The 15,327-nt window shown below is 31.3% G+C and overlaps 1 protein-coding gene across 1 annotated transcript in view; it reads left to right on the top strand.

The window, feature by feature from the left end:
* TRHR (thyrotropin releasing hormone receptor) overlaps positions 1 to 14,466 on the top strand; it is a 44,055-nt gene extending 29,589 nt beyond the window's left edge. The window contains exon 3 of the mRNA XM_074284821.1: positions 13,699 to 14,466. Within this exon, the coding sequence (XP_074140922.1) occupies positions 13,699 to 14,100 (402 nt within the window). The 3' untranslated portion in view covers positions 14,101 to 14,466. The remainder of the gene's footprint in view (positions 1 to 13,698) is intronic.
* The last annotated feature ends 861 nt before the right edge of the window (positions 14,467 to 15,327 follow it).

Genomic DNA, 15,327 nt, shown 5'->3' with positions numbered 1-15,327 from the left:
TATTTGTTCCTGTCATCTTAGCCAATCTGACAGGTGTATAGTGGTATCTCAGAGTTGTCTTAATTTGCATTTCTCTAATCAGTAGTGTCACATACTTTGTTATAAGAATCTATTTTTTCCATATGTTCCCCATCCAAAGCTGAGCTAAGCAAGAAACTTAACTCATCTATGACAGTGCGGTAAGAATAATTAATAGTATTGGTCTCAGGATCAGAATCCCTGAGTTTTAATCTCAATTCTACAACTAACTTGCTGTGTAATTTTAGTCATTTTGGTTATTTTATTTTCTGCACCTCAGTTTCTTTTCCAAATAAAAGATTGAGATTTTAAAATATCACTTACAAAAGTCTATGATTTTAAGTTCTAAGACCACCAGTGAATTCCTGCATCAGCATTATACTCTAAATTAATCTTAAAATCATTCTCTATTCATAACAGAAAAGTATTCTGGAGTCAATTTAAAAAAAAAAACAGCTTCATTACTAGCAGCAAAAGAAATATCTAAATGTTATAAATATCTCATCATTATATCAATCCCCAATGCAAAGATGATAATTTATTTCCCAGGTTTTTCATTTATTTTATCACCTCTCATAATCTTTTTCTTGTACCAAGATTTATCTTTGGTGCCATTTCCTACACAATTTCCCCACTTGTTATTGCCTTCTCCCTCTTCAAACTTATCTATTTACTAATCTATCTATATGTTGTATACTCCTAATAGCATGTGACATTTGATAAGGAGAATGATTTGTTTTTTGCCCCCAGCATTTAGCACAGTGCTTTGTACTTAGTAAGGGAATAATAACTACTTAGTAAAATAAATTTACTTTCCTCCTGTCCAGGAGGAATATCATCATACAATATTATTTCCATTTTCTTCTGCATTGTTCCACTACTAAATGCTTTCTCTCATGCTTATTTCCCCATTCAATTCAGGTCTTCTTATCTTTTAAAACTTATCTGCATAAGTTTTTTGAAAAAAATGATTCTGTTCTTTTTTTGAATAAAGTTTATATTTTCAGTGTCACATACTACTCATAAATATCATCCCAAGCAAGTTTCAGTAATAATTATGAGGTCAAATATACCTCCTTGTTTTATTATTTCATATAGATTTTAATTATTTCCTACATTTTTCTATTTGTGTAAATAAGTCAAATCATAGTTTTTTCTGCTATCTCTCATTGTATATCTTCTGAAATATAATTCTTTTCTAATGTCAATTTTCCTCCTATATTGTTCATACTAATCCTTTGAAATGTGAAATCAATAATAGAAATAATTATAATAAGAATTCACATTTATACAACACAATAAGCACATATAAACACAATGAGAAAGATTTATACAAGTATCATTATTACCATTACATAAATAAATTTAAAGGAAAAGGTGTCCCAAAAGGGAAATTTGCTTAAGAAGTAGAATAAATGCAAGAAGAACAGAGGTATAAAAACAAAATAGAGTTTGTCTGGAAAAATAATTCGTTAATAATAAATAATAATTGTCAATAGGATAAATAAATTGCCAATAGAATAGAAGTGCAGTTTCCTAACCTTAGCAATTTTTGCTGTCTGTGAATGAAGCTTCCCATCTTCTCTTTCATGGATTGAAAAAAATTGGGAAATGCCATTCCTAAAAGTTTGGTCTAGGGAACTGGCTTCACAAAAATTTACCCAGTTAATTTTGTGAAGCTAAAAATAGTTTGAAATAGAAAGGATGCAAAGAGTACTCTTGGGCTACCAGTTGGATAATATTGGCTTTAGTATGTGACATGAGAAGAAAACAAAGATTAGAAATTCATTTATCCTACTTGTAGATTCACCAATTATTAATGATAAGCTCCTGAAATATATATATATATATATATATATATATATATTTCAGGAGCTTAACATAAGATGACATGTGGTTCTATTAATTTCTGATACAATCCCTCTATTGAGAAATATCTACTTGAAAAAAATCCCCAGTACTTCTGACATTGGCCACACATAGAACATCACAGGTTTAAATTGGTTTCCATCCCAGATTTCATACTTTGGTGCCTTGTTCACTTTAAGTAATTTCTCTTTTTTTTTTTTTTTATAATTTTGTAAGATGTTATTTCAGAACAATGTGACCTTTACATTACTTTACATTACTGAATTTCCAATCACATTTTAAATTTGATAATTATGGAATTATCAGTTATTGAAAAGGGGCTCTAAAGATTATTGAGAATAATAACCTCATTAAACAAATAAAGAAAATAAGATTCAAAAAGATTAATTGATTGGTGTAGGTCACAGAACTACTTAGTTCAGAGACTAGGATACAATTTCCTGAACTCTCCCAGTGTATTGTTTTTACAAATACTTCTCAGCCAATTGTAGAAAAGAAAAATTCCTTCAAATATAACCGAAAATAAATTCAAATTACATAAGATTATCCCATGATCAGTGGAAATGGAATGACATATTTTTAAAAAGGCAATAGGAGTTCAAAACATTGTCAAAAATATATGTACTGCAGGTTTAAGCCCAAAAATCAATGAATAAAATTGAATTTCAACAAAAGGAATGCATTCAAGGAAATTTTACAAACAACAAAATATAAAAAGAATATTTGGATTGAAAATACTCCCAATAGCAGACATTCAAGAAAAGTAAATATATAGTCTGTAGAAATATGTTTTACAAAGAAAAGAATAATTATTGTAATAAATTACATAACACTTAGAGGTTATTTTAAAAAGATGACTAAAGAATGACCAAGAGTAAAATAATAATATTAATAATAACAATGACAAAGAGAACAGCAAAGAGAACATAACAAAAAATATATAATGGGAGATGTGAACAATATTTTTTAAGAAGAAGAGACCCAATGGAGTATAGACTAAACCTACAACCCACTGACAGATGAATTAATGGTTTTTGTGGCACATTTTGTGTATTGGTTTGTGGAACATTTTGTGAAACAAAAATGGTTTTATGCAGAATGGTAAGATGCAGAAATATGAATGAGAAAGGTGTTATAATCATATATGAAGAGATGATGAGTCCTAAAGTTTCTCAGCAATAAACAGCTAGAAAAAAACTATATTTACTTTATCCAAAAAAATCAATCATTGTGATCAAGTCGGATGCATAGCAGAGATACAAATACAATTTAATATGAGCAAAACAATTATTATAATTAATCACATTAAGTCATTCAAAATGACAGTATACTAAATGGATATAGAAAAGAAAAAGCTTTTGAAAAATTGCAACTTTCATTTGTGTTTTTTTAAAACTCTACAAATTAGAAAATAGATGATTATTTTGCTTAAAGATAAAAAATTATATAAAATAAAAAGTTAGCATTATATTCAAAATTGAAATACAAGTTTCCCCATATTTTTAAGAGTAAGATAAGAATATCTTCATATTCCTATTATTTGTCATAGTTCTAAAAATGCTAGCAATAACAATGATTAAAAAAAAGAAAAAAAATAAGACATAAATTCAGGTAAAGAGATAAGACTTCCCATTTGTGATGAAATCATGGTTTACTTAGAAAGCAAAGAAAATAAAACAATAGTTTTTGCAAAGTTCCATCCCACAAAATTCAATAGCATTTCTCTTTAGCAATACCAAAATCCTGAAGTCAATAATAGAAAAGTCCTATTCAAAATAACAATATATGTATGTAGTAGGAATTATTCATTCAGAGCATTCAATAGCTGAATAGATTGAATTACTAAATTCTTAAATTAGCATAGAAATAGTCTCTGGAGCTCTGGAAGTAATAGTTCCCAGAACATCATTCTTGCTTTTAGGCCAGCCTTCAGAACCATTATCCAAAGGCAGTATCTCCTGTGGAGAAAGAACCAGCCATACAATTATTACAGACAGGGCTGGGAAGCCAACCTAACTGAATCAGCAGGAAACTTTGAGAGAGAGACATGTGCAAGACAAATCAGACAATTACCACCACTTGACCATTATCTTCTCTCAGTTCCTGATGGAGACACAGTAGGTCTCACCATCTAAGAGTCTTAGTAATAGATTCAGCTAAGTGCCCTCAGTTATTATCCTGGGAATCAAACTCAGTGTAGATGCAGCCTGGAAATAGCTCCTGTGAGTACAACAATCCTAGTTATTGAAGATCTAGAAAAGAAAGTTCTTGCCATCAGAAACATAGGTACTAGCATATAGCTCTATATCAAAAACTAGTATCCTTTTAACAGGGAAAATGATCATCGGAGAGACATTAATATCAGTTTTACTATTTAACTCAAAAACTATGGGACTTTTCTATCTCATTTGCACCTGAAAACTTTCATGTGTGTTGTTCCTCTCATTAGAATATGAGCACTACAATTGCATTACTTTTTTATGGGTAACTACAACTTGCCACAGTGCTTTCAAGCACTTAATAAATTTATTTATTAAGTTTTTCATTTATTCATTATCTTTAAAACAAAATAAACAAAACCCAGAATAACTAAAAAGATATTTAATTCTTATGGCCAGGCTCTGCTAATATTATAACAATGATGATACTATCAAAATTAATTTAAGATATAATGCTTTATCAAGAAGACAAAAGAATATTTGACTAGTCTAAAGAAGATAATAACAAAATTCATTTTTAGTAACAAAAGATCTAGAACATCAAAATAAAGAAATGAAAAGAGAAATAGTACACCGCAAACTCAATCTCAAAGTAGTAATCATTGAATCCATTGGTATTGGTTTTAAAAATTTAAAGTAGATAAGCAGAACAAACTAGACAAGGAAGAATCAGAGATAATCATATAATAATAACATAATGCTTGATAAATATGAAAACAAATTATTTGAAAAGTGTTAGGATTCTTACAAGGTGCTAAGTTGATTGTCTAATTTAGCTGGATCAGGATCAGAGGCTTTTCCACTGAAATCAGGATCCTATCTGTCCCATGTTTTGGCGCCAAAATGTAATGTTTTGTTCTCTAAATTGTAATCATTCTCTGGGAACATGTTTCTAGAGGACCTTCTGGAGGCAGCCTTGGCTTCAATTCAGTTTCAATAATTACCTCAAATGCAGTCAGGAGTTAAAGTCCATATCCTTTATTTTCTCCTTCCAAGTCTTGTCTCCTTCCTTGTTGAGTCCGGTTAGCTGTAATAGAGGCCTATCTCTCTCCTTGGTTCCTGAGATCTCTTGTCCAAATGTCTCCAGCCAGCACACAAAGGTGGATATTGGAATCAATCAGATTCTGCCTCCAAGAGTGTGGGATTGTGGGTTTCTGTGGGCTTGTGAATCTCCCAGAAATCAATCCTAGTTGTGAATCTCCTGGAAATCCATGAGTGGACTTGGCCTTTAGACTTGTGAATCTCCCGATTGAATCCTGGCTCTGAATCTCCTGGAGCTTCTAGTGGGCTTGTTCTTTTATATGCTCTTTTAAAGGTGTGAAAGGTGTGAACTCTGAACTAGAGAACTGTTAAGTACCATGCTAAATTAGACAATCGACTTAGCACCTTGTAAGAATACTAACAGGAAAGTATTTTCTATTTAATAAGAATTTCTGAGAAAATTAGAAAATAGTCTGGTATAAATTCAGTTTAGTCAGCATCTAATAACATATATCCCAATAAATTCACAATTGATACTTAACCTAAATGATCATGCCATAAAAAATTAGAAGTGAAGTAAATTGTATATCAATGATGATAACTAGGGACTGAATTCTATTCCAAGTAAGGGATAAAGATGATTTTATGAGATAAGATAGATTATTTTGATTATGATAAGAATGGAAGTGGTTAATAACTAGAAGAAAAATCTTTATATAAATTATCTCAGATGAGGTTCTAATATTAAAGCTACATAGACAATTAACATTAATAGTAACACAAAAAGCCATTCTTTGATATTCTGAAAACAATAAGAAACTAGTGTCAAATGAGGGAATGCTTTACATAACTAATAATAAGATAAAAGCAAATAAAAGAACTCTGGGAAAAATGAGAAGAGTCGATGTTGAAGACAGAATAATGTATTTGGTTGTGGAGTTAGGAATTAATTCAACTATTTTGGAAAACAATTTGGAAATAGACACTAATATATCTATACATTTTTTCTCAGTTGTTCTACTGCAAGAAATATACTCTGAAGGAGGTCAACGACAAAAATAAAGACTGTATATATAACAAAATATTTCTAGCAGCACTTTTTGTGATAGTAATTAGCTGGAAACAAAATATGTGTCTGTTGATTCATAAATGATTACCATGTTATAAGAAAAAACAAATTACCATGCTATAAGAAACAAATATAATAAGTACAGAAAAGAATTTCAAGCTTTATATGAAGCAATGCTGTATGAAATAAGGAGAAAAATATGCATGAATACAACACTGATAATGGAAAGAATAATTAGAACAATGAAGTAATTAAAACTGAACATTGAAAAATTATGATGACCAAACTTGGTCCCAAAGAAAAGTTAATATAAGACACCCTTTCCTGCTTTGCAGATATAAAGAACAATGATGTGGTACAGAACAATGACTAAAGTTAGATTTGTTTAATATATTGGTTAGTTTTGCTGAAATTTTTCCCTCTTTCTTGTTGCCCTATTATAATGAGAGTTCTCTGGAGAGGAATTCAGAGCAGAAAGAGAGCAGAAAATGTAGGCAATATAAAAATAAAACATATAAATAACTTTTTACTGGCCACCAAACTAATTCTAAATCTAATTGGATTATTTTCTTATCTATATCTAGCCTCAACAAAAAATCATATGAGTTAATTTTATCAAAAGTGTTGCCAAAATCTAGGTAAGCTTTATGCCTAGCATTTTTCTCACCTACTAGTTTAGTTAGTCTGGAATAAGGCTTTCTTGATGAAGTTATTCTGGTTCTTTTTAATCATATCTGCTTTTCATCTCTTTTTTGTGCCTTCCATCTGTTGCTGTGCATGACTCCTGAGGAAAGGAGGCAAAGAGTGTAATGCCAGAGAAACTGAGGCAAAGTAGAGATTAGAGAATTTTTAATATTTTATTTGAAAGGGAGAGATTTACTGGGACCAAATGGATCCATGATTTGGTCCCAGGGCTGAATGAGACTCGTCTCCAAGAATCCAGCCAACTGTGTAAGTTCTCAATGACATATATATATATATATATATATATATATATATAAAAATTCAGACACAGGGGTAGAACCAAGACAGGGGTGCAGTCGGAACACTGAGAGCGAGAACACGACTATGGATTTGATTCTTACAGGGTGGGGGGAGGCAAGGGGGACATCGGATAAATTGGGATTACAGAATGGGGAGAAGTACCCAACATTCTGATGATGCTAAGATAGGTATTTCTCCTTTTTAAAAAAAATTATAGTTATTTTATTAATCTAGTTAAGCAAAACAAATTCATACATCAGTTGTGTCTGAAAAGATCTTATTCTGCCTGAATAGTTCATCCCCTCTTGCCAAGAGATAGGAAGCATTTTATTTCATTGTAAGTCTTCTGAAATCATGATTGGTCTATCATCACAATCAATAATCAGTGAAGTCTAGTTCCACAGAATATACTCTTCAAACTATTTTTAAAAAGATAATCCTTACCCTGTGTAAGAAAACTAAATTCTTTTAATAGCTGATACACCTTCCTTACTCCCCACAGAGTCAATTGTAATGATAAAGAATGAGAGAAAACTGCCTTTTACCTTAGTTAGCCTGAGGATGCTTCTCAATTTGTGTTTTGTCATATTATTCAGGATTATAGGCAGTGACAAAACAAGAAGCCACAGAGCCAAAAGAGTGAGAAAGCTAAGCTCCTAGGTACTTATGTTCCAGGTATTTGCTCCTATATTAATTCAAAGGTCTGGTTTAAGAAAACCATACCAAAGTCAAAACTTAAACAATAAAGTAGAATGAAAATCTTTCAACATTTAAAAAAATCATGAGCTCTTAACAGATATTCAATGATAACTGAAAAATAACTATAGTGTCTAAAATATACATGATTTTGTCACCACGAACTTCAGTGATGGATCTAAAGAACACGTTTATTTTTTTCTCCCTCACTAAGTGAACATGAGGCCCCCTTCATTGAAGCATAGTCCTACTCCCCCACCTCTACTGATCTTGAGAGAACCCCAGTTGTTACTCCCCTATTCTTCTCATGAAAAAAATGACTCCTATATATTTATTCTTCTGGCAGTTTTCTCATCTGTAAAATAAGGGGAATGGACTAAGTCACCTGTAAGATTTTGTGTGTGTGTGTGTGTGTGTGTGTGTGTGTGTGTGTGTATGTGATGTGTAGGCAATGAGATTAAAGTAATGATAAAATTTCTTCAGCCATAAATAGCACCATGTCATCAAAATTGGGGATTCTTCTCCCCTCACTATGCTGATTCCTCACTCAATAGAATGCTTAGAGGATAGTGATCACTTCAATTTTGTTTTTACATCCCCAATGTCTGTAACATTTGCTCAATCTGCTTAATGATTCATTAATTGCTGTAAAATAGGATAATTATAAAATAATAATAGTATTGATAACAGCTGTTCTACCAATTCAATAGATATTTCATAGAAATTGAATGTGCTTTAAAAAAGAAAAAGCTAAAAGAAAAAGAATGTTTTCTATGTGAAAAATAACACATCTTTTTAAAGCAGTCTATATTTTAAAACATGAACATTCTTTTAAAAAAGAAAAAGCTGAAAGGCATGTTTTCTATTTATTGATAAATAACATTTTAAAACCAGACGAATGATTCCAGCAGTAGAGGAAACTTCAGTAAATAATTTTCACTATCAGTGAAAGTGGTATTTTTCTTTTAATTTATAGTCATTAAGAATTGCCTGGGGCAAGATTAAATAACTTGTCAAACCCGAAGTAAGTATCAGAGACAATATTTGAATCAAGAGCTTCTCCATTCCAGGGCCAGGATTCAATCTATTCTGTCACACACTGCTTCTCAAATGTTGGATAGAAGCAGTAAATAAACACAATTCTGGAAACAGTTATGAGAATAATATAAATATATCATAAGTAAAAATTAGTTTAAAATATTTCCTACTTCACTGAAGTGAACTGAGTATCCTACACATGCTCCTTTTAGTCCAAAAATAGCCTTCCAATTTTTTTTTTTTTTATAGAAGTAAGAAACTCCATGAATCTTTATCTATTCAAACAAATCAGCACAAAAATCTTTATTTCCCACTTGTGCTTGGCAATGTCCACAAGCTCAATTTTGGTTGATATGCACAAAATTAATCAGAAGTTTGATTTCTGTGTTGATGGAAGTACATAATTCAAGTTGTATGTTGTAAAACAAATAAATAAACAAAAAACACTGGCACTTCATAGTAACTCTTTCTACCCAAATGTATGCTTGCCAAAAAGATTATTTGTAGAGAACTCACACAGAAATCACAGGGATTAGAAAAAGAAATATAAGAACACTCTCAAGGTCTCCCAAGGTTAGAATTGATTGTATGACATGGAATGCACTGATATAATACCACTCAGCATGGTGTGACTCATCAGAGAAGATGGTGGGCAAAGCAGAATTGAATTAGCTCAGAAGAAATGCAAGATGTTCAAAGTTAGAGAATCCATCCCAAATGATCATAGGGACTATTTGTATCTGACCTGTGACAGAGCATTACAACTTCATATTGGTCTGATCAATCAGTTGGACACACTAACTTGACTCTAACATAGTGATGCCATTTTGGTTCTCTCAAGAACAAAGGATAATAGATTTTTTTTCCATCCCCACCAGCTTCCTCTTCCTCATAACAAAAAATACACAGCTAAATGAAACAAAGCAATAACACATTAAATATTTTTTGATATCTAAGAGGAAGAAGGTATGTTCAATTCTCTGAAGTAAAGACAGGTAATTTAATTGATCAGAGCTCTGGCATTTATTTCTGTCAGAGCAATAAATGTATTGTTGTAGTCATTCTATAATTTTTTTTCTTTTGCCTCTGTTTTTTATCTATATATCAGTTCATAAAAGATTATTCAGATTTCTCTATGTAATAGTGCTTTCCAAAGTAGAAGAAGAACAAGTAAATTCCTCTCCCATAAAAGGGGAGGAATGATGTAAACATTTGTGATTTCTGGAATCCACACATATATGTGTGTATACAATATATATATATATATATATATATATATATATATATATATATATATATATATATATATATATATATATACATAAAACCTTCTCTATATATATATACATGCATATGTATCTATCTATCTATCTATATATACACACACACACACACACACACACACACACAGACGTGTGTGTGTGTGTGTGTGTGTGTGTGTGTGTGTGTGTGTGTGAACGCTCTGCCTTTGAGTTCCTTGAGGGAGAGATAACAGAAGCAGTACCACGTCAAAGAAAATATACATTCTAGTTTCTTTTCTAAGATAATTCTAAATACTTTTATAGAACAATTGGACCAATTCATAGCTCCATTAACAGTTTGTTAGTATGACTCTCTACATCCTCGGCATCATTTACCATTTTTACCTTTCAGACTGTTTCTTTAATGGATTTTTACTATCTACCAAGTAGATGCTTGAAAATTTTTCCAGCTTTATTCTTGTTACTTTTTCACAATTTTATTAATATTTGTGTATTCATCATTTTCCTTAGAAGACAACAAGCTATAAAAGAAAAGGGGCTATATGTTACCTGAATTTTTTATCTCCCTCATTTCTTACATATTGATCAACACATAATAGGCACTGGCATATGGACTCTTTCTAATCCAATGTCCTTGGAGAATCAATTAATAGTTTGTTGATCTACTTTGCCTACAAATGTGCCCTGTCCTAGTTTTCAACCAACCTTTAAAAACTTTTTACCTAACTTCTTTTAATGTAAAAAAAAAAATTTTTTTTCATAGGTTCTACAGCTATCTAAGTGTAATTGACTAAGAAAACTACCTAGTGGTAAAAAAGCTACTATAAATCCAGAAAATGTTTTTAATATAAATTTGTACGTTATTTATTGCGATAATATATACTTACATTTGAAAAAATAATAATACATATATGCCTGAGGTATTTTTATTTATTCAGTCTATGGAAAGTAAGATTATTTTATTGCAATGAGTCAGGCCATATTTTTGTTGGAATTAAATACAAATCAAAGTAACAAATGCTTAGTGTATCTGTGAATTTATGGTATCCTTGCAATAGCCCTGCAGTTCTCAAAGGCTCAAGAGTTTTAAAATTTAACTTTGAAAGAATGAGATTGGATTAGAGAGGTCCCTTCCACTTTTATATTCTAGTATTATTTTCTTTGCATTATTTTGTCATAAAGTCTGTATCCCTACCACTTGAAGAATAAAATTTAAAAGGCTGTGGAAAATTCCATCTATTTTCTTTATCTGAGACATTGTTTAAAAAATATATAAAATCAAAACACAAATCCTTATAACATTACTAGAGACCAACTTCCTAACTTATATCCAACAATTAATAACTGACTATATTTAAAGTCTAATTGATTAATAATTTCTAAAAACTACTGCTATACTATTATTTAAGCAATAGTCTCTAAATTCTTTTTAATTATATACCACAATTTAAAAAAAATTGAACACTCCTGGCCAATATATTTGATTATAAAATATGAAACATTATTAATAGCTAATGTTTTATTATATTAGTACATTAAACTTTGCAAAGTGGTTTGGAATATCATCTCATTACTGAATTATGAGAAAAGTGTTACTAGTAGCAAGTAGGTGATACAATAGATAGAGTACATAGATGGGAAAACCTAAATTTGGTTTAGATATTATTAGCTATGTAACTTTAGACAAGTCAATCTCTCTGTATCTTTATTTCCTCTTCTGTAAAATGGAGGTCAATAATAGCACATACTTCATGGGATTATTATGAGAACCAAATGAGCTAATGTAAAGAAAGCAATTTATAAACCTTAAAACAGTTTATAAATGTAGTTATTATTATTCATTATTATTTTATTATTCTCATTTTACAGATGAAGAAACTGTGCCTGAAATTAAGTGATTTGGTCACACATTTAAAATGTGAAGCAGAATTTGAACTGAGCCTTTTCATAACTCCAAGGCCAGTATTCTATTTCCTGTACTACCCAGATGCTTTTATGTACAATTATATTCATAATTAGGAATATTATTAAACTTAAAAATAGACATTTGAAAAGGATGAGATATTTAATCTGTAAGGTTAAGCATGAGTTTATTGAGTAGAGGATTATGTGATCAGAACTGCATTTTAGGAAAATCATGTTTTGGCAGCATCCAAACAGATAAAAAAAGTTTGAAAAGAGGGAAGATTTTAGGCAAGCAGACCAAGTAGGAAGTTATTATGATAGACTAGGTGAAAAGTGGTGAGAGGCAGAACTAGTGTCAGGAAAATAAAAAAGGAAGGTTCATCAACTGATTGGATGCGTGTAATGAAGGAGAATGAGAAAACAATAATATGATACTGTATAAATGAGTGTATGGAAGAAAGTTGTGGCTTCAATAAGGAAGTTTGAAAGATGTTTGAATTTGAGTTTGTTATATGTATATAACATAATGTAAAGATAATCCATGATGCATATCACAACCCATCCATGTCTATTCCCTCAAAGTGCCATTTAAAATAAGTAAGGGAAAGGTGGAGTTCTTATTCATCAATCATTATGTTCTATCTAAGGGTTGCTAGTGTTAAGAGAGTTTTCCAATGAAACTATCAGAGCCACTGCTTTGGATGTGTGGGTATTGGATAGGTTATAATAGCTAAGAGTACCAATACCAGGTCAGAAGTGATGAGGATGGAAGCTTGGACAAAGGAGGGAGAAGGCAGAGTGGGGAATGCTGACATATTAGCATAAATGGGATGATTTTGGAAATAAATCTAACTAAAACTATATAGAGAAGTGAGTTATCTTTCATTTAATAATTAATAACCAGACCACCTACTTTGGACACATTGGTGTAGTCTATTGCCCTACAAGAATGCCATAGAAGCACTTGTCAAAAAAAGTTTTAAATCTAATATACATCAATAGCATTTCCTTGATTGGTCAGTCTAGTAACCCTATCTAAAAAAAGGAAATTGGGTTAGTCATAAATACCCATGCTTTGATGAAGGCATGATGACTCTAATTTATCTCTGTTTCTTTTTAAAGATATAAACTAACCAAACATTCAATAACAATTTTACCATGCATTGCAATTGAGACATTAGCCTATTCTAGTTTTCAGACTCCCCATCTTTTTACTCTAGTCTCCTAAGGCTGTCAGCTTTTCAATACTAATTATCTATCCCAAGGTAAAACTGCATTTTTAGTTGTTCTTAAAGCATGCATGTCCTCAGCCTGTGACTGTGCTCCTAAAACAGCGGAGATGGTAGAGAAATGGGAAATAGCTGAGCACAGTCTTCAATAACACAATATTTCATATTTCCATGTTAGGTTTTCAAAGGTTTTTTGCATATTATCACTTAATTTTTACAGAAATCTACTGAGGTAGGTATTATTTGGCCCATTTTAGTAGTGACAAAACTGAAAACTAAAGAATTAGGTAACCTATTTAAAGTCACATTGACAGTAACTGACGTAGGACTATAATCCAAGTATGCTGATTCCTAAAAAGTTACTTTTCTGGAGATACTGAGTTTATTTCCCATCAGTTTTCATTTTATGTCCTTTCTATCCCAAATAGGTTACCAAGATGCTGGCAGTGGTTGTGATTCTATTCGCCCTTTTATGGATGCCATATAGGACCCTGGTTGTGGTCAACTCATTCCTATCCAGCCCCTTTCAAGAAAATTGGTTCTTGCTGTTCTGCAGAATTTGCATTTATCTCAACAGTGCCATCAATCCAGTGATTTACAACCTCATGTCCCAGAAATTTCGTGCTGCCTTCAGGAAACTCTGCAACTGCAAAAAGAAGTCTTCAGAGAAACCAGTCAACTACAGTGTGGCCCTGAACTACAGTGTCATCAAGGAGTCTAGCCACTTCAACACAGAACTTGAAGATATCACAGTCTCAGACACTTATCTGGCCACTACCAAAGTGTCTTTTGATGATACATGTTTGTCTTCTGAGGTAACATTTAGCTGAACTTGACTCACAATATAAAACATGATGGATTACAAAGTGGAGGAGGCTTTTGGACCATAATGAGAGGAGAGGAAAAACTGCCATTTTGTTGGTTATATGTAAAGTGGACCAAAGAAAGATTTTCTCTAGGTTCTTTGGTCTCCCTTGACTTTGTTGCCCATCAGTTGTCCTGGAGAAAAATTCAGATCTTTACCTTAATAGAATTATCATCCAGAAAAAAAAATGAAGCTGATCAGAGAAATACTTTGGTTATAGGCAATCAGAAAAAAAATGCCTCTTTAATTAGTTGAATCAATTCACCTTATTTTTAGAACTCAGTAACTGAGTACAGCATCTATAAATTTTAGCCTCCCTACTTCTCTAAAAGACTACATTATGCATCCAAATGAATTTAATGCTTAAAATATTTTTCTGTAGATTTATTTAAAATGTTAATTAAAATCTGAGTTTCTTTAATATCTTCAATATCCACTTACAACATTCAGATTTTTCCTTGCTAATGGATTGTTATTAAACTTTAATGTAAAATGCACCCTATTTCCAAAATTGTATGTTTAATTACTAATGAGATTTATTTTTTTGAAGCTAAAGTCAGTTTCTTCCAACTATTTAAGTCTTTCATAAATAATGACTGGATAGAATAGAAAAAATATTTTCAAGGAAAAACTTTTGGGATATCTTAGGTATAAACTATTAAGTCATGTCAAAAAAAAAAAAAAAAACTCACTTCAAAGTCTAAATCATTTGTAAAAACTTAGTTAACTTCCAGTCTGCCAAAATTCAGCTTCCAAATATGAGCTACCCACAGAATAGTCTAGAGTCTGAATTTAAATTTTTTTCAATAATCTTTCCTGTCGAATATACTTTTCATTATTTTTAGATTCAACTTTTCTCTAGAGGTCAGAGATTTTGTTAAACATGGACTTTTCAGAAACTGCACAATTTCTGTAGACTCTATACTTCCTCAGAGTTTAGACAAACTCTTTAATATCTTTAGTAAGATATGTTCAATATATGGCTTATTCTCACTCTTCTCATGAACCCATTAAGCATGTTTGAATGTGAATATGTCAGATTATTTTGTCAAAGCCCTGCCTTCAAGGCATTCGTGTTAATTCTTGCTCAGCCATTTGCTAGAGATTGTACATTTGTCCTCACTGAATCATCATCAACCAGATCTTTCTGGTATAGCTGTTCTTTGTGAGTAAGTTAAGAACTCAGCAATGA

This window comes from Sminthopsis crassicaudata, chromosome 1 (assembly GCF_048593235.1).
Source record: "Sminthopsis crassicaudata isolate SCR6 chromosome 1, ASM4859323v1, whole genome shotgun sequence".
NCBI lineage: Eukaryota > Metazoa > Chordata > Mammalia > Dasyuromorphia > Dasyuridae > Sminthopsis > Sminthopsis crassicaudata.
Note: the sequence above shows the minus strand (reverse complement) of the source record. Positions and strands in the feature narration are given on the sequence as shown.